The sequence below is a fragment of the Neopsephotus bourkii genome, unplaced genomic scaffold (assembly GCF_033783945.1).
Source record: "Neopsephotus bourkii isolate Nb327-2 ecotype Australia unplaced genomic scaffold, CSIRO-AGI_Nbou_v1 NB_1637, whole genome shotgun sequence".
Lineage (NCBI taxonomy): Eukaryota > Metazoa > Chordata > Aves > Psittaciformes > Psittacidae > Neopsephotus > Neopsephotus bourkii.
Genome location: NW_026902112.1, coordinates 11,280,544 through 11,301,076, shown reverse-complemented (window position 1 = coordinate 11,301,076; position 20,533 = coordinate 11,280,544). Strand labels below are relative to the sequence as shown.

The 20,533-nt window shown below is 47.1% G+C and overlaps 1 protein-coding gene across 10 annotated transcripts in view; it reads right to left on the bottom strand.

The window, feature by feature from the left end:
• The window catches only part of ADGRB1 (adhesion G protein-coupled receptor B1), a 282,952-nt gene that overhangs the window by 105,287 nt on the left and 157,132 nt on the right, over window positions 1-20,533 (bottom strand). For all 10 annotated transcript variants that reach the window (XM_061374169.1, XM_061374177.1, XM_061374166.1 and 7 more), the window contains 3 exons: window positions 19,515-19,590; window positions 14,942-15,044; window positions 13,710-13,753 (listed from right to left, as the gene is read on the bottom strand). In XM_061374169.1, coding sequence (XP_061230153.1) covers window positions 13,710-13,753; window positions 14,942-15,044; window positions 19,515-19,590 — 223 coding nt within the window. The remainder of the gene's footprint in view (window positions 1-13,709; window positions 13,754-14,941; window positions 15,045-19,514; window positions 19,591-20,533) is intronic.

The window sequence follows — 20,533 nt, the reverse complement described above, 5'->3', positions numbered from 1 at the left end:
CTGGAGCCAGGAGTCATAAAAAGCCTGAGCTGGCAGAGGTTGAATAAGGGGGATTCCTGCTCCTGCAGCTCTCTCCATCCCATCTGGGAAGGGAGGGGGGAAAGGGGAATGTCAGGAGGATTGAAGCAAATGGGCATCAGAAATTAAGAAGCTGTGGCTGCCCCATCCCTGGCAGTGTTCAAGGCCAGGTTGGACACAGGGGCCTGGAGCAAGCTGCTCTAGTGGAAGGTGTCTGTGCCCATGACAGGGGTTGGAACTGGATGAGCTTTAAGGTCCCTTCCAACCCAAACCATTCTGTGCTTCTATTAAATGAGAGTTTCCCAGATTATCTCTAAGGAATAAACAGCACAGATTTTGGAGAGAAGGAAATTTCTCGAGCCATCAGGGAAAGGAAACCAGCTGGGGAGAGATCAAAGGGGGTCCAAGTGTGAGTAGAAGGGTGAAGTTTAAGGACATTTAGTTTCATACTCAGAGGGACTGAAAGGACAAAGGTTTGGAAACTGCAGCAATAAGATGTGTGCTGCCACAGGCTTGCTGCATTCTCCCCAGCCCATCCAAATGCTCCTGCCAACGCTGCTGGCTTGTGAATCAAGGTCTTACACACACACTGAACAGTGAGTAGACAGGTAGGTTAAGACCAAAGTGATGAAGCTGCTGGTCCCAGCCTTCACCTGCCCAAGGGTAACAGAAAAAGTAGAGTGGATGTGACAGCTCCCACTCCATCCTCCTGTTTGATCAGTCTTTCTTTCCTGAGATGACAAGTGCTGTCAGAGTGAAGGAGCACTGTTCACAGGCTCCCTGGCCATCTCTTGTGATTGCTTTCTTAAGAAGGAGGCCAGGAAAACAAAGGTTCTCTTTGCAAGTCCCGTGTTCAGGGGACCGGAGAGCAAGTCCCCACGTGGCTGCAGCTTCAGAGCAGCAAAAACGTCCTGAGAGTTACTGTCAGGTTTGCTGCATTTTGAAACCACCTTAACCATGAAAGCCCTAAAAGTAAAGTGATGCTGATAACTTGCCTTTTCTGTGAACCAAAATTCTCCTAAAACATCGATCTGGGTAAAGGCAAATGTTAAAGGAACTTCAGAGCTGTCAGTGACCTAGAAACGGAGGGCTTTGTTCAGCTCTGGTTGCAACAACAGCACACTGAAGGCTGTGAAATACTCCAGCACGACAGTAATAGGAGTCTTGTAAGTCCTGTTTCACAGACTGCGGCAACAGCTCTTTACTGCTGCTGAAGATGTAACAGGCAGGACAATCACAGCTGCTTCCCAGATCCCAGGAGGAGCCGGCAGTGCCGGCAATTAGCAAAAGCATCTTTTGCACTTGTAAACTGACTGAATTGGGTGGCAATGAACTGGGAAGTGGGGGAATGCCTAATGCCGTGATGCTGGTTTTAACAATACAGCTGAGACGCCGATTCTTGGGTGGAGGAAATGCAGCAGCCTCCAGGAAGTGGGGGATTTCTTAATCGAGACAAGTTCTGTCCCACAAACATGATACACGGGGAAGTGATACACCTTCCTGTCATTACAGACATGACATTAGAAAGTATTTCTTTACCAAGAGGGTAGTCAAACACTGGAACAGGGTTTCTAGAGAGGTGGTCAATGCCCCGAGCCTGTCAGTGCTTAGGAGGCATTTGGACAATGACCTTAGTAACAGTTGGACAGCTCTGAAGTGCTCAGGCAGCTGGACTAGATGATCGTTGTAGGTCCTTTTTAACCAAAAATACTCTATTCTATTATCTTTTGCCCTATTTTATTCTAATTATAGAATCATAGAATAGCTTGGGTTGGAAAGGACCTTAAGATCATATAATTCCAATCCCCCTGCCATGGGCAGGGACACCTCACACTAGACCAAGTCACCCAAGGCTCTGTCCAACCTGGTCGTAAACACTGCCACGGATTCTACTCTAATTCTATTCTAATTCCAAATCTATTCTATTCCACTCCATCCTATCCTATCCTATCCTACTATTTCTCCTCTCCATACCATTCCTTTTGAAGGCACAGCAGTGTCCTTTGTGTTTGCTCCATTGCACTGAGTCAGTGCCAGTTCTGAGCTGCAAGTTGTTTCCTCCCTTGCCCTATTACAGGAGCCTCAGTCAAAGCACATCCAATCTCCCCTCTCACATCAAGCTGTTTCTCTTGGGGATGAACAGTAGCTTCTCTGCTGGGACTAATCAGTGCAACTTTAAAGACTACCAAGATGCTTGTGCTGCAATACAGCCGCAGCGGTGTGTGTGCTACAGCCCTTCCTATCACTGCACTCACACTGGCTCCCCATGTGCTGGCATGTGTAAATTACACCTTAGGCATCAAAAATCCCTTCCCTCCAGGTAACTTTGCAGCTGAAGGATGATTTTTCCCATCCAGGACCCAGATCCTGCAGTCACATTAAACACAGGGAGCTCCCTTTGCATTGCCATATGTGCAGGAGCTCTGGAGACTCTTCATGAAGCTGACTTGATTTTAGGTGTTTGCATTGCAGTGCTCAGCCTTGCTCATCACTACTAGTAACTAAACAGTCCCTTGGCATGTGCTGTTAAACACCAGAAAACTCTCCATGCATGGGATACGTGGACTGGAAAGGGCCTTCGTGATCACAACAAACGTCCAAGAGCAACAATACAACTGCTGTAGTTTTCATTTCAGTCCATACTGAAGATCAAGGGAAAAAACACCCTAGCTGAGAGCCCAAAGACCTGCAAACAGCCCTTTGATGCACTTGTGCCCTAAGGATGAAATCAGATGGATAATCACCTTCGTATTGATAATCCCCAGGCCAAATCCTGTGGAGTGCCCTTGAAGCTGTCGGGAGCCTTGCTGAGGTTTGAAGGATGCTCAGTATTCCTTAAGAGTTGACGTATGAGTTCAAACCACCATTAAATAAATAATAACCACAGCTAAAACAAGAATAGCATTCTCCTGGCTCCTCACCTCCCCCGGGTTCTTGCTCTCCTAATACAGGACATAGCCAGCTTTTATTCTGAGCCACCAGCACATCCATAAGAGAGGACAGGAGATCTGAGCTGTGGCTCAGCTCTGCTCTTCCTTGGTGACAGCGAATAAATCAATCCCTCTCTTTCTCCTTCCCCACCTGCAATTGACAGCAGTGAGGTTTTTGAGCCCATAACTCATCAATGCAATTATGACCCTTTCCAATTTGGTCTTAGCTAGTGGTAGGGTGAATAAATCAGCAAAAGCTGAAGGGAACTGAAGTTCTTCCCACCCACTTTGCTGCCTGCACCAGAGAGAAACGCTGTGCTGAAACCTGCAGAATTCACCCTAGGAAGATCTAGACTTTTGCTGGGTCAGACTTAGGGCCACCAAGCCAAGCACCAGGCTCCGACAGAGAGTGAATTTGTTCTATGGGTCTCCATCAGAGACATGCAGCAAGCCCCCTGCCTGCCTTACCATCCCATCAACATTGCACATTAAACCACCCTGAGAGGCAGTTCTGGCCTAAAGCAGAAGGCAGCTCTGGAAGACTAATACACGTCTTCCAAAGGGTCATTATTGTAATCTAATCAAAGTGCTTGCAAAGCCCTGGAAAGGGCCTTGACAAGTCTGAAAATCACTATATGCCATATAATGGAGCTTTCTGACTGTGCTGTGTCTGTTATTTTTCTTCCTGCAGCTCCAAACTGAGGGTTAAAGTGGATCCCAGTAAATCTAATGGTGAGGGCAAAGAGGATGTGTCCTCTTCAGGAGGAGAGCTTTGCCCATTGACTTCCAGGAGAGCTCAGCTCTGTCTGCCCTATGGGTCTGCCTTCCCCTACTCTCCCCATCCAGTCAGTAGGTTGGTTGCAAGACATTAATTGTCCCTGCAGTGGGAGAAGCTTCTGTGCTCTACATAGAGACAGCTATAGAGTGGGCTGGATGCTAAGCTGCTTTACCACGCAGCTGAGAGGCCACTGTTAGCTCAGGCAGTGGGATGCACAGGCTGGTGTCTCGTGCTGTCACGCGCTCAGCCTTGCAGTGATTGCCCTGAGCATCCCTGGTCCTGTTCTGCATTGTGAAGACTCTAATTCATGTTGTGGTACTTGATGCTGCTCGCACAACCGAGGCGTGATGGGCAGAAGAGGATGCGACGTGAGCTCATCTTATATGGATGACCAGTTCAATCCTAACGCACATGTTTTGATCATCACTTCTCAGTGATAAATAATAATACTTATTTCTCCTATTTACTATCACTTAATGCAGCTCCCGGCTCCAAGATTTCATGACATTTAGGAGAGCTGTCTGATGCTGTTAGCACAGCAGGCTCAGGGAAAACTGAGGCACAAAGCTTACACTGATTTACCCAGACACATAGAAAGTTCATCATTAGATGAAGGCTGTAGCCCGGGCACTGTGTCCTCCTTTCACTGCTGTGTTTGAACAGAACATTTCGTCTCCCAATGCGGTGTATGAGCAGTCAGGTGAAAAAGAAACATGCCCTTTTCTCCTCTTTCAAAATAGGGCCAAACTTCCCCCATCCTTATTCACAGCATGCCAGTTCTCTGCAATTTTGCCCCACATCCATCAGTCCTACTCACCCGTAAGCAATGCCACAGATTCATAAACCTGTCTCTGCACCCTGACCGTTTCCCATGGGCATCCATCATGAAAATGAGAGCTCTGCAAGGGACTGGAAGAAGCAATATTCCCTATTCCCCAGCACCCCAGTAAGGTTCCTCACTGTGGGGCAACCCATTGCCTGGGCTATGGAATAAGTGCTGGGGGCTTTTTGTGACTGATTCACGCAGCAGACAAGAGACACACGAAGAATACCAACTCAAGAGGGTTTTCTTCAGCCCAGTCAATAAGGAACAAACTCTTACATGGATACCAAGCCCCTCAAATTTAAGCAGCCTAAAATTATGATCATGGTGGGTGTTTCTGGTTTGCATGCAAATGTAGTTCATGGATTCACTTCAAAATGAGACATTTTAAGATGCTACTGAACTTCTTTTTAAGTTTAAGAAGATCTGAAATTGCTTCAGTCTTGCAAAAAGGGAAGTTGGGAAAAGAACACTGATTTGAATACTTTGCTTGTCTTCTTAACACAGACACATAGAACGTAACCTGCTTGAACATCTACCTGTGCTTTGGATAACCCAAGCCCTGAGACTTTGTGGTTATAACACACATCCTTCCTCACATCTCTGCAGCCCCCAGCTTCCAGCAAACCCAAATGCTCCAGAGGATACAGACTTGATATCCTCAGGATCTGCAGGTTTAGAGGCAGAACCATATGGGAATTCCTGCTCTGGATGTGACAGGCTTTCTTGTTCTCATAAATGGAGAATAAAATCAATCCAGCAGAGAAACACACAGAGGAACAGTGACTACTCTGAGTTTTACACACAGAGGGTGCCGAGCATCCTGGTAAGTGCATGTATTTCCCCCATGCACCTGAGCTTGCCTTGAAGTTGCTTCAAAGATGCACCCTGTTGGCTATTGACTCATTGGAGTTAGAGCACACCAAGGACAGGCTTCAAGCTTTCTTAGCCTCCCTTTTTCCCCTACACCAAAAGAGCCGGGGCTGTGAATCAGAGCTCTCCACCAGCACATGCAGAAGCCTGTGGTGTGCTGTTTTATTCTCAGCACATATGAGGTACAACACAGAACAAGCATCAAGTGAAATGCAGCAGAAATGCACCAAAGGGGTGGACAAGAAGTCCCTTCATGCGACCTGAGAAGCAAAATGCATGTCCATCACATGCCCCTGAAAGCCATCAGCAGCCTATGGCCAATAGTTACTGAAGGGCATGTAGCTGCTAAACTTGTCCCTTTCTATCTGCAAAGGGAACGTGAGTAAAGAGCCTCTTGGCTTCAGAGCAAACAGCTGTAAATAAAGAGAGCAGGCAGGATGCAGGCAAAGCCTGCAGCCCCAGGCTGGTATGCACAGAATGCAGTGCCGAGGTTTGTGTGTGCACATCCCCCTGCACACACACATATACACACACATACATACATTCTATAGCTCCTGCATGCATTTAGACATGCATTGTGCATGCACATGACTTATTGCACAGGTAAAGGATGGTTTGGGTTAACAGCTTTATTCCGGTACTGGTGTACTCTGTACACATGCACATTTGTGTTGTCCACACACAAACACCTACATACAAATACTTGCACTTGCAGATACCTTCATACCTTATGTGTGACACACACCAACAACAGCCATGATTGTGCACAGAAACACACTTGTGTGTGATTGTACTCACATGCAGGCACCAGCACTTGCTCCCACACACTCACCCTTTTGTATCCTTGAACTTATGACTTCATATGAATACATAGCACACACACGCATGGACACACAAACCACCCTGAACCCCATGGTTCTCTGGTTCACAGTACACACTCAACAGTGAACTGAGGATGGGAATCACACCACTGAGCCAAATACCCCTTTCCATCCTCCAGGTCTGGCTTCTGCCAGTCCTATAAAGGGAATTAATTTATTCCACCCATATTCCTGACCCCTTTACCAGGGAAGCAAGTGAAAAGCTGGAGCATTTGATTCAAAGCCTCTGAATCCTCTCTCCTTTTCCCCTTTCCCTTCTGTCGAAAGCCATTAAACCATGCTCTGTTGGCAGGCAGCAGAAGCCCTGTATCGTGTTGCTCAGCTTCTCCTGCATCCTGTGCTGTGAAAGGGGCTGGAGAAGAAGCCAGCTCCTGCTTTGCCAATCCCACAGGCAGTGCTGACTGCTGGGCAGCTGCTCAGTAAAGGCCAGAGTGTGGCTTCTGTCCTAAATGGGGATGGGCATAGCCCTGTAGTCTGCTGGCACCTTGTGCCAGCTCCTTTGTGCTAACAGGGAACCAGACCACCACTTTCCTGCAATACCTGAAGCCCAAATAACAAGGTATTCCCAGGAAAAGATGGCCACAGGGTAAAACAGGTGCCTGGGAAAATAGTGCTCTGGAATAGTTCTGCCTGATAATTCCAGCATCCCTATAGCCCAGGTCAAGCAGGGAAGCTAAATCCTAAGGCTCTCGAGGTGTGACTGGGTTTGACTGCATGAGGCCTGTTTTGTCTGCTCTCACCCAAGGCTGAAATGGGGCTCCTGGGACCATAATTCATCTGCACACTGCAAGTGCAGCCAGACAGGCTGAATTAGGGGGTACTTTTAACTGGGTTTAACACAGGGGAACTAATGGGAATATTCAGATCAACTTCCCTGCATGTCCCTGTGTAGACAGGCTTTGCAAGCACAGTGTTGGCTTCTTTCAAAGATATCCCCTCAATATCACTGCAGCTAGGTATATATATATATGTGTGTGTGTGTGTGTGTGTGTATATGGGAAGTATGTGTGTGTGTATATATATATACATATGTATGTGGGAAAGGCAGATTTGGAGCTGCATTTAAAACTGAAGATGTTGGTTAAAAGCAATGGAGCTAGAACGGGGGTACTGGCCAACCCCAGCATGGACACCCCGCATGGAATCATATGAAGGGCATGTCTTGGCAATGCTGATCCCCCAAAGACATCTGGGTTGTTGCAGTAGAAAATAGAAAACATATAGGATGTCATACACGGGTCCAAAGGGGAGAAAAGTGCACTGATTTCTCATGGGGCTATGAGGCTGTAACAGGCTTCCCTTACTGTCTCTATCTCATCTATCTCTGTCAGCAGAGACAAGCTGTTACTTGTGTGCTTGATCTGCAGTTCTAGAAGGGCCATTAATGTAGTGGGTGATGGACAGCAGAGGGAAGCAGTTTCTTGACTTCAGAAAGCTTTTCTTTAGAAGACTGGGAGATGGATCTACTTGTGATGAGCAAAAAGTGCCCATGGGATGCTATAGATACAAGCCCTCCTCTGTGACACTTTTCTGGACCTATTGTACCTTTCTCCCAAAGGAAAGCAGTGAGCAACAACCAAGACTGGGATTGCAGCCCCAGAAAGCACAGAAAATTACCTTTCTCTTTACCCAGTGTATTAGGTGCTTTCCACAAGTAGGGTGAAGCCCATGGAGCCTACATCGTGTCCCGTTCCTCATGCTGCCTTGCACCATGCACTAGTGCATGATTTTCTTGTAATGGAACATGGACATGGAATCAGGACTTTGGCCTGTTTGGATCTCTGGAGATCAGACACTGGGCATTCCACCTTGGAAACAGGAATTGGAGGCAAAGAGCTGCCTTGCAAAGCTCATGGGATGGTGGGACCACAAACAACCCAAAAAGCATAGACAATTGTATTGACAATACCTCTTTCTAGGCTGTTTTGGGGGCTCCTCTGAGTTGTTCCAAGACAAAACAAGCTGCAGAGCTCTCCCTGTTGATAGCAATTCCCTATGAGCACCTCCAGTTCTGCCAGCCCTTGGTCCCCTCAGCTCTACCAACCATCCCCTTGAAGAACCAATATACACCCTACAGCTCAAGTGGTTACCGTCAGACAAGCAGGACTGTCCTCAGTATCTAAGAGCTCTGTTTTAGGACCCTGTACAGGGGCAGATGGATGGTCTACTTTGGCAGCACCATAAAACACTGCTCCATGAAGTTATGAACCCTTATAAGAGATTTCTGCCTGACCTTAGCTAGGCATCAGATCCAGCCTGGAGCCAGGAGGATGTGATTTAGCCTTGCCCCACTAGCTCAGGCACTGTTCATCTTGTTCTCCATGCCTAACCTTGTTGCGCATGGGTCACCTTCCTAAATAGTGAGGTCTGCATTTCCTATGTTAAAGGGGTTAAAGGCTTTAATTACTGGGACAAATGACTTTCCCAAGGGAAAGTGAGATGCCCTTGAATCAAATCCACAGACTCCCAAGGCACTTTCTCTTCCAAGAGCAAAAAGCTTTTATGCAAATATTTTGGAAGGCCTCTTTAAGATCAGTTATTACAATGTCCAGCTATAATCATGCTCCTCTTGAAAATGGAGAAGCAGAGAATAGATGGCAAACTGAGCACAGAGTTCATTGAAGAGCAAGCATTCCCTGTGGGATGAGAGGTCACCTGGCTGGGACCTACTGGATGCCACTCTCTTCATGTATAGGATTGGATTTCATACCTGTATTGATGTTCACCATGGACTAAAACACAAGACACACCTGGCTGGCTTGGTCCTGATGTCAGCAAAGCAGGGAAGGTTGGAGAGGACAACTGGCATTCATCTGTGGCTGTGGGTCTATCCACCCAGCAGCTTAAGGTCATGCTATCTCTCTAGGCTCTTGGTGGCTTCTGACTGTTCCTTTCCATCTCACTGCAGTCCTCAGCATTTGAGTTGATCCCACTCTCAAAGAACACCAAAACCAGCTTTGGAGGTCTGAGCACACAGATTCATCATCCCCATGGAGCAGCAGTACTACTCTGTAACACTAACAAGCCTTGCGTCTTCCACTGCAGCCATAAAGCAATGATGCCACTAACAACAAACTTTGGCAACTGTCCCTCTGTTCTCATTGTCATATTGCATTCTTGTTGTGGACCAGAGAAAGGCAGGTAAGCAACACAAACCTGGTGAGGTACAAGGACATAAGCACACAAGATGGAGAGGGATGTTTTACAAGGGCATATGGGGATAGGACAAGGGGGGATGGCTTTAACCTGATGGACGGGAGACTGAGCTGAGCTCTTAGGCAGAAGCTCTTCCCTGTGAGGGTGCTGAGGCGCTGGCACAGGGTGCCCAGAGAAGCTGTGGCTGCCCCATCCCTGGCAGTGTTCAAGGCCAGGTTGGACACACGGGCTTGGAGCAAGCTGCTCTAGTGGAAGGGGTCCCTGCCTGTGGCAGGGGTTGGAGCTGGATGAGCTCTAAGGCCCCTTCCAAACCAACCCATTTTATGTTTTTATGACTGAATCTGTCTGCTTCTTCCTTCCTGTACCAGCATTAGAAAGAGGGAGTAGGAGGCCAGGTCCTGCCTGGTTTTTAACTTCAGCAGAGCTAAGCAGCTAATAAATACTCCAGATGAACACCCTTGGAGGAGAGCCAGAGAATCCCAAGTCATTCTCCCATTTCAACTTTCAATTTACCCAGCCAGCGCTATGCTCATTAATCACACTTGCAGCACCCAACACAACAGAAATTAGTCCCTGATCTTCTCCCCTCTTCCATCATGACATGAGGAGTTGGGGGCAAGAGGAAGAGAAAAGAGATGGAGAGGAGCCACCCACGAATCTAAGTCACTGAGAGGGGTTGGGATTAATAAATCAAAACTCCATTGTTAATATTACAAGCTTAAATATCTATCTAAATGCAAATGAATGAACACTCAGGGGTTCTTCCTCCTTTTTAAGTGCTCTGTTCAGCAGCACTTTCTTGGAGGAAGCAATGGGCACATGGTAATTGTCTGTTCTAATTGCAATTTTACAGTTCAACCTTTCAAAGCCCATGGAATTTAAGTGGCTTTTAAAGGGCTGGGGCATGTTTTGGATGGGACTGAAAGCTCAGGTGGCTGCAGGAACAGGCTGGAGCTCTCATGGTGGGATTGCTTTGAGTTTCCTGCCTTTGAACCTGGTTGGTCACATCAGCTGCAAGGGGTTAAATCCAGAGGCTGGTTCACTGGAATCAGGAGGAGTTTGTATCAGCAGCTTCAGAAGATGGCTGTGAACATAAGGAAGGACTCTCTGGCCAGCCAACCTTGGAGCAGGAGCATGGAAAGCCTGAGAAAGAGCAAGCTTAAGAGACAGCATTGTCTTCCTAACAAGCAACATCACGGTAGGCTTCATTGGGCTGTACAGAAAATGTGACAGGGTGAATAACAGGTAGGAAAATGGGGCTGTAAAAGTCATTAAGCTGGCTAAAGCTGGGAAATGGGGTTTCCTGAGATTCACCCATTTGCACAACCATCTTATGGGACTGATCAGTGGGAAAACCTCCAACTCAATGAGAGGGGTGGCAGGAAGGAGACGATGGAAGCAAAAAGGGGAACCACAAAAGTGTGGCTGAACCTCAGGGTTCCCTGGCTCAGAACCACCAGTCATGACCTCTACCACACACCAGGCAACAGGTCCAGGGTGCAAACAGGGGAAGTTCGGGTTGTATATAAGGAAGAAGTTCTTTACAGTGAGGGTGGTGAGGCTGTGGCATAGGGTGCCCATACAAATGGTAAATGCTCCATCCCTGGCAGTGTTCAAGGCCAGGTTGGACAGAGGCTTGGGTGACATGGTCTAATGCAAGGTGTCCCTGCCCGTGACAGGAGGTTGGAACTGGATGATCTTAAGCTTCTTTCCAACCCAAACCATTCTGTTGTTCTATGATTCTGTGAAAACCGTGATGCAAAACCCTTTACAGCTACAGTGTTATTCAAGCTCAAGGTGACCATTCAAGCCTGGAGAAGAGGGCTTGCATAGTTTGCCTTTTATTAGGCTTTCCCAGGAGGTGATATTAGTAGCAAATAAGCTTTAAGATGTTGCACAAACACCTTGGCAGCTCCCATTGCCAGAACAGAATCAGTTCCAGCTTTGGAACATCCCCTAGTAAAATCTGCTGACATCAGCACTCTGGATGGTTCAACTGCTTGAGATTGTAAGTGTTGATTGAACACACTTGCAGGCGTGCACACACACACACCCGTCGACACACACAGAAAGCAGAGTCTTAACAGCAACATGTGCACAACCAATTTGCTGAGGTTTGGAAACCATCCTTGAGAACTGAATCACAGCATCCATGCCAAGAAATTGCCTTCTCAACTCTTAGTGATGAGCCCATCCTTCCATGCCATGATCATGCAAGGATTAAAGACAACACATTCCTAACACCCTGCACTCCCACAGAGACAACAGGAAGCTGAACAAGCTGTCAAACCTTGGAAGTAAAAACACGAAGAAGCCAGACCTTCCAGGGCAAAGCAGATGTGGCTACACTGAACTGGGCACTGTTTTGCCTCCAGATTAGCAATGGCATTCAAGCCTTCCAAGCCACATTCAGCACTGGGCAACCCTTCATCTTTCTTATACCAGGCACTTCTCGGTGCCAGCTCTGGCAGATATGTACTCAGCCTGAATGCCATCACTCTCCCTTCAGATCCAACCATGTGCAAACTGGGTTTTGCTCTTTTCCTGCTCAGACCACAGCTAATTAAATCCAGCTCTGTGCATGGCACGGAAACCCCTCCATTCTTCTGGACATAACCCTCTCTCTAGCATGTAGAAAGCCAAAACCAATGAGATGGGATGAAGAGCAGATGTGTTGGTTCCAACTTCTGCCTTGACTTGCCAAAAATGCATTTGTATACAAGTGTTTTAATTGCATTCCAACATGAGGAGACAACAGACTTAGCAGAGAAGGCCAGGTCCTATCCATGCCACCTCCTGAGTGTCCCCATCTATACACAAACTTCTATGTTGGGCTTGCCTGTAGGCTCAGTGTGCTCTCTGGCATATAGGTAATGCAATAGAACCCTATTTAAGGGTGTATCCACATGCTGCCCTATGAGACCATCACATTCTCCTGCATCCAAGCCATCTTCTTGTGCTGGAGCAATATTCACTACAACAGGCAGAGGGACTGATTCTGCTACAAGATAGATGTGATTTCACAAGTAGAATTCCCTCTGGGTTCTTCAGCTTTGCTTTGGATCCACTCATACATGGGAAATTAATGACAGACCAACAAGAACAGTAAGCTGACTGTAAATATGTTGCCCGCCTCTTTGTTTATATGCCACTTAATGGAGCATAAAAGAATAGATTCATTTTTCAGATGCTGCAGATAATAATAATAAATAATAATAATGAATGCAGAAGTATGTGCCAAATGCATGAGATCCCAAGGAGGGAAACTGACTATAAGCAGAGAAGAAGCCAGGTCGGTCCTCCAACTGAGATACAAAAGTCAGTGAAGTAAAACCACCATTAAATCAAACACTTCGTATCCTTGTCAAGCTCATTTAGGATTTAAGACCATGCTTTCAGGGTGTACTTTTCTAAGGTGCACACTCTCTGACAGCTACATCTCACAAGGGATTTATGATCCTGACTCTTTGTGGTAACTTGGGATTTCTTTTTCCCTTGCTGACCATAATCACATCACCCAAAACCTCCTGAACAGCACCAGTCATTGCAGAAACCCTGTCAGAAATCATTGTACTATATCACATAGATATATCATAAACTCATCAGTACAACACATACTTCATCACTGCAGGCCATATTTGCAACAGTGGGCTCTGATTTTGCATTACTCTCCTTGTGGTGCACAATATGGGGTGAGCATTAAAGAGAGAGCCAAGCTCTGCTAGGTCAAGCTCAATTTAGGGCAATCTGTGGATGACTCCACAGTCCTGGCTCTCATTTCATGTATTCCTCATGTGGTGAAATCCAAAATTAGAAGAGTCAAAACAAGAGGCCCCTTTTGCAAAATGTAGGCTGGGGTTCAAAGCATCAAAGGCAAATGCAAACACTCCTCCCTGTGAGCAGAAACACACGTGAACATCTCTGTTAGGGCACTGAGAGACGTTTTGCTGGTGCAGGCATAGGATGCTCCTAGCATACAGGGTATTTCATGAGCTATTCTGGCAACATCTTTAAATTTAAGACCCAGCTCAACTTGCACTAAAATACACAGTAAGAATGGATGCATTGGTGTGAAGGAATATGCATTCCCTACCAAGGTAAAGGATTTTGCCAGCCCTGAAGGTGGACTCAAGGAAAAACCGTGAGTAGAGACAGCACGGGCTGAGACAGACTGACACATCACTGCTAAAATTGTGGTGTTTTCACCCAAAAAACAAAAGTATGAGTAAAGAGAAACCCACAGAACTCACCCATCATTTTCATCCCACAGGATGCAGGTCTGGTTGGTGGTTCCCTGCCAGGAGACAAGAAAGGGAAAATGAAACAAATCAGTGCCATGCTGTTGATGTCTGGGGAGACTACAGTTAAACATGGAGGTCCTGTAGAACAGCTTCCACTACTCTAAGCTTGGTGTGTCTGTGATATACCAAATGGGCAATCGCAGATCTCAGTCCTTGGAATAGTTTATTCCACCCTTGGCTTGAAAGGCAACAATAAAACAGGCCTCAGTGTGTTCTGCATCAACAGAACATGTAAAAGGATTTGACTCTGTATCTTTCCCGATTTAACTTACTGACTTTCTTCCTACATTCTCCTTTCCCACAGAATCCTTTTGCTGCTCCCTTCTGGAAAGCAGATCAAATACAGCATGTGCTTTTGTGGGACATGGCACTCAGAAGAGCCATATCCCTTCAGGAAGTGGTCAGATGTCTTTAAAGCCCCCTAGAAGAGGTTTTCCACTGACTCCAGTTTTGGCTGTCTTAGACCACCCTGGAAAGTCATTCAGAGAAAGTCCAAAGCAAAGACAATGGATCTAATGTTCATGTTGCAGAGACTGAGGAGGGCATCTGAAATCCACAACAAGAACAGGCCTTGGGGTATGTAAATGTCCATTACATACAGCATCTTTGATATATCTGTTTAGGGTTGAGCAGGGCAACCTAGAGGGGATCTTCCACTGCCTTTCAAAGCACTGATCACAGCAATAATGTTCAAGTCTCCAGTTCTAGCTGAAGACTGCAAAGAGCATTGCAAGTACTAATAGAAACAACCTTTCCCTTCCTAAGGAGGGACATAGCTCATGTTTTAATTAGCACACAGATATTCTCCCTTGATTATGCCCACAATGGAGTGGTGTGAATTTGGAACAACCATTCCCATGCTCCCTGTGCAAGTAGTGCTGTCACCCTCCTCCTGCATTGGCAATGACTGAGCAAGGAGCACAGGGTAAGGAAGGTTTTCAACACTGACCCATACAATGCATCCTTGGCAGTGAGCAACAAGAGGACCAGCCAACACCAGCCTAATCTCAGGTCAAAGCCAAGTGCCTCATCAGCCTATGTTAAGGGAGACTGAAGGTCTTATATTGGCAAAAAGGTCCTAGGAGCCCATCAAAACCCCCTCCTTCCTTGCACCAACACATTCTAGCTATGCAGAAGCAAAAACATCTATGGGATGGTGCAGGTTCCCAGGAAACACTTACATTGTAGAGGTGGGAGAATTCAATCTCCAAGGGGGTGAGGAGAGACCGGGGAAATGGTTTCACAGTCACGGAGATGACTTTGGAGTTCAGAACAGTGCCATTCCTAAGAGGAAGAGGGGAGAGAAATGTTTTAAAGAAGACTGAAGGACTTCTGCAGAGCAGTGAATCCCAATGCATTTGTCACTGGTGGTACAAATTTTAGTGTAGACAGTGCAAGAGTTGGCCCCATTACTTTAAAATACCATCAAAGACACTTGCTGATGATGGACCCCATCCTCTGCCTATTGAGCTCCCCTCATAGCCACCCTACATCTATTACTCCAGTAATCAGATCATTCTATGAACCACAAAGCCACTGGACTGATAGGTTGTATCTATCCCAGGAATAAAATGGTCCTGGGCCCATTTTCAGTCCCTGACATGAGGAATCAGAACTTGAGTGTTTTCAAAAGACCCCTCTATCTTCCCTCTTAAAGGCTGCATTGCAGTAAATGCCAGACAGGGCATGGTACCTCTAACAGCACATCCATGGGGCAGCATTGCCTTCTTCACTACTAGAGGCACTGGTGTGTATCTCCACTCTGTGAGTATTAAAAGCAAGTGGAAAGAGGCCAGACCTTTCCTGTTGATGTCTGAATGTCTGTGCCCAGACAAATACTCCAATTAATCTGGCAGCCCTGGGAGATCTGGCTGCCGGGAGAAGCAATAAGGGAGGAGATAACTCCCATACTGAGGCCAAAGCCTTTATAGGCACTTCTCTGGCCACTGAACATCTAAATACACAAGTGTTCCTGTTTCTGCAGTAGGAAAAGACTTGGGTGTTTAAATAAGCAAAAGGTCCACACAAAAAGCACTGAAAATGCTGCCCTTCTAAGTTAACCATGAAGGAGTCAGTTGTAGAGCGGTACCCAGCATCAGGCAGTTCCCAGCCCTTATGGCACATAAGAACAAGGGAAACCTTTCCCTATCCAAATCTCCACTCACTCTAAAGGCATTGGCAAAATTTTCAGCTGTCTTTCAGGGTCTTATTTTCATTTTATAGAAGAAATAGGTGGAAAAGATTTGCACTTGCTTAACAGCAGCAGTAGGTGCTTAGAAGCCATTATTCCACCAGCACCAGAGGGAACAATAACATTTTTAGCAGGGTGAAGAAAAAATCCAAACCACATTTTCCTTAGAAAATAACAGAAAAAGAAAAAGAAAAAAGAAAAGAAAGAAGCAATAAAGCACAAATATCAGTCTACAAAGTAAAGGGAGAAGTCAGTGGGAGTAAATATCAGCTCTAGGCTTTGAAATGTAGGCAGCTGCAGATAGGCTAAAAATGGAAGCTGCTGAAAAGTAAACACTAGTGCATGTCTTCATTAGTATCTGTTGTCTCTAAGGGTCAGTTCGTGGTTCAGTGCTGTTGAAGATTAGCACGAGCAGACTAGATGACACAGGAACATCCTTTTGAAGCCTGTGGACCAGGTGAAAATTGATGGGATAAACAAAAGCGGCAGCATCATTTGATCTTTCAGCGTGGTGAGTCATTAGTACACAGAATCATAGAAGGTTTGGAGTGGAAAGGACCTTAATACCATCCAGTTCCAACCCCCCTGCCATGGGCAGTGGCACCCCACACTAAACCATGTCACTCAAGGCTTTGTCCAACCTAGCCTTGAACACTGCCAGGGATGGAGCATTCACAACCTCCATGGGCAACCCATTCCTGTGCCTCAGAACCATCACAGTAAAGAATTTCCTCCTTATACCCAATCTAAACTTCTCCTGTTTAAATTTGAGCCCGTTACCCCTTGTCCTGTCACTACAGTCTGTAATGAAGGGAAATGGGCTGGACAGAAGGCTCTGTCCAACCTGGCCTTGAACAGTGCCAGAGATGGAGCATTCACCACTTATCTGGGCAACCTGGTCAGTGCCTCAGCACCCTCACAGTAAAGAACTTCTGCCTTATATCTAACTTGAACTTCCCCTGTTTCAGTTTGAACCCATCACCCCTTGTCCTGTCACTACAGTCCCTAATGAAGAGTCCCTCCCCAGCATTGTTACAGCCCCCCTTCAGACACTGGAAGCTGCTCTGAGGTCTCCACACAGCTTCACTTCTCCAGACTGAACAGCCCCAACTTTCTCAGCCTGTCTCCATACAGGAGGTGCTCCAGCCCCTGATCATCCCTGTGGCCTCCTCTGGACTTGTTGCAGAAGCTCCATGTCCTTCTTATGTTGAGAACACCAGAACTGAACACAGTGCAAGTGGGGTCTCACAAGAGCAGAGGGACAGGATTACCTCCTTTGAGGTCGATGCAACCCAGGATACAGCTGGTTTCTGGGCTGCAAGTGCAGACTGTGAAGGTTTCTTAACGACCAGGTAATCACAGCAGAACCAGAAAGCATCCAGGTGCATCCAAGATCCAGGAAGTGCATCTGAGCTTGGAGGGTGCAAAGTCTGCATGTAGGGCATGGCTGTGCTCTGGGGAGCCATGGCCCAGAATGAACCCAGGGAGACTGACTTTAGGGCAAAGAGCTGTGACAGAAAGGACCAAAGGGATCCTGCATGGGAGCAAGGAGATGAAGCAAACATCTCTATACACCCCTTCTTCTCAGGATGCCACTGTACTGCTGGGTTCAATTCCACTTTGAGATGGACAAACAGTTCAAAGGAGAGACACAAAACTGATCCAGGTGCTAGAAAACCAGACAAAAGGTTTATGCTGAGAGGCATGTCTGATGGTTTGCTGCATGTGGGGGAGTTTTCAGTCGCCCACCCGAAGGCTCAGTGCCTGGAAGTGAAATTCAGACAAATTCAGCCTTAAAATAAGAGATGATCTCCTAGGAGAGAAGGCAATAAAGCATCTGAGCAGCTTGCTGGGGGAGGCAAGAGACTCAGCGTCATGGGGAATCTTTCAGGAAGATGAGTTGTCCTTCCTAACAGCACGTTGCTATCCAGCTTCTGGGAACAAAGCAAAACACATCAAGATGTGGCTTGGACAGGAGTTCAGATGAGCTCTGAGGGCTCATAAACAGCTGTAAACATGCTGTTTGGTACATGGGGCTGTCAGGTACCGGGCTGTTGATTCTCCAGCTGCTGCCAGTGTCCTCTGCATCAGTGTCCCTATGGGACCGAGCACCACTCACCTCCCTGGCTTGACAAATCAGGTATTGTGTGTATCCCATCCCAGTTGTCACAGCTGCAAAAACCACAGGGCTCTCTGCATCCGAGAGGACAGAGTAATGTGTGGATCAGATAAGGACTTGCTGCTTGGGGGAGGTAAATGGGGACAATTAGGAACGGCTCAGCTGGTGCTGTTTGCTGAGTTAAATTAACATCACTCTGAATTGAATCAACATGGTCAAACCCAGGAACTGGGTCCTTCTTGCTCATGTGCACCCAGGAGCAGCTGCTGTCCTTTGTGGCTGGAAGTGTTTTTACCCTATAAGCAGGTGCTGTACAGCTATATGGTTATCTCTAATGCTGTGTCCATTGCATGGTAGTGGAGTAAGGGGTACAATTGTGCTACTGCTTCTTCTTTTATTTCTGTATTTCTTTTCCTTTTACTCTCCATAGGTGATTCAGGACTCCAAATTTCTTTTAAAAAGGGACTGCCCTTTAATTAGGGAATGTCTTAAATCAGGTCTCCTGCAGGAATAGTGTTTGGAAGCTGGGGCTGCTGGTTCTCAGAGCTCATTCACTGCTTGGCCAGAGGAAGCTGAAATACCACTGGATCATTTGAGCCAATGATGTTTATTGCCCTTCTGATCTAATTCCCACTGCTGTAATGGAAGATATTACAGAATACAGTTGGCTGGCTTGCTAATTCCTCTCTGCACTCACTCGCAGCTCTTTTGCCACTGTCAGTGCTAAATCTGTAGGTATTTAAATGATTATCTGAGAGGAGAGATGCCCTGGTGTTTATGGTAAATGGGCTCACGCTAATCAGTGCAGAACAGATTTAGAAGGTGCCTTAGGATGCTTAATTTACTGCCTCAGTACCAGCCTTAAGGAAAAGAGAAGGAGGTAGTATGAAAGAAAGGGAGAGAAGAAAGGGGAGAGCTGAGCACAAAAGCTTCAGTGCCTGAGGCAGTTTGCAGGCCTGGAACATGGTAGACATGTGCAGCCAGGCATGCTGCTGCTCTCTTCTCCTCTCCCCAAGCCTGTCTTCTGCTGTGATGCTCTCAAAGGGCTCAGCATGGCTGGCACCTCCCCAGCAGCTTGGGAGGATCAGGGCAGCTGAGCATTCCCCATCTGTCAAGCCTCCCCAGAATCCCTTGGGATGAGGAGAGCAGTGTGAGAATCCATTCCTGGAGTGCAAAAGGATGCAGGGAAAGATGTGGCAGTGGCAACAGCACTGTGCCTCCCCTCATATCTGGGGTGCACGGTGCTGCATGTGGATGGAGGATACCTTCCAGTGAGTGATGCCTGTGATGCATGAGCCTGTACCCACCTGAACACACAGCACCAGTCAATGTATTTGTGCTGCAAGTCAAAGTCTGTCTTGTTATACTCTGCCTTTTCCCTGGAACATCAGGGCTCTGCAGTCAAAGGGATCATCAGCTCACCCTTCCCAGCAGCCCATCTTACCTCTGGAGGGAGAGGATGTTGCCCACGTTGCGGTACAGCACGGTCCCAACCACGAAAACAGAGGAATCATCCGATGCTGCAGGACACCAAAGGAAAGGGAAGATAACAGCACTGAGACAATTGGGATGCCATGGGAGACACGGGACACCCAGCTGAAGGATCAGGCTTTGTACAGAGGGGTCTCTGTTGTGGCATGGCCAATGCCAGCATGATGATGGTGGGATGCAGTGCCTGTTGCCACCACACTGGGTCTCCAATGGCACCAAGGAAGGGCTCAGTGCCTTTGGGGTGACCCAGCACCCCCGGCATCTGCCCTCACACAAGGCTCACTCATCCTGAATGATTGCTCTGATGCTCCCCCATTAAAAAATCCCACTAATTCCTCCGACAGCACCACAGCAGATGAATCTGCAGGGCGGAAAGGTCTCTTGCAGCCACCCAGAGGCATTCGGACCTGTCCGTAGCTATCAAGCCATCAGAGAGAAAAGCTACACTTGGGCTGACAAGGGCAGCCATGAAAGGGAGATGTCCGACTGTGCCTGGTGTGACCCCACAACTCATGCACCACTTTGGGAGGTCGTGGTCCCAGATGAGCCTCTGAATCATCTGTGTGACCTCTGGGCACATCATTCGAGCTTTTTCTCCTCCTTGTCCCCCTTTACATCATGGTGTCCAGCTGAAAACAGCAAGATCTTCCCCATATAAAGCACAAGCAACAGAGGCAACCCTGAAGCCAAATTTGAAGGGGGAGAAAAAGCAAATGACTGGGTAAAAACAAAGGCTGAAGAAGGGGAATCACCCTGAGGAGGGGCTTCTCTGGTGTCTCGTACTGAGGTTGAATTTAAACGGCTCCCTTTCCATTAGTGCAGAGCAAGCACAACTCTGCGTGTCTAGCTTCCTCTTTGTCAAATTGGGCTCAGGTTTGGGATAGCTGGTGAAAACATAACTAGGAGATACTGACAGACAGGCTTGCAGAGCAATCGCATAAGCCTTAGCTCTTTCGGAAAGCTGGGACAGCC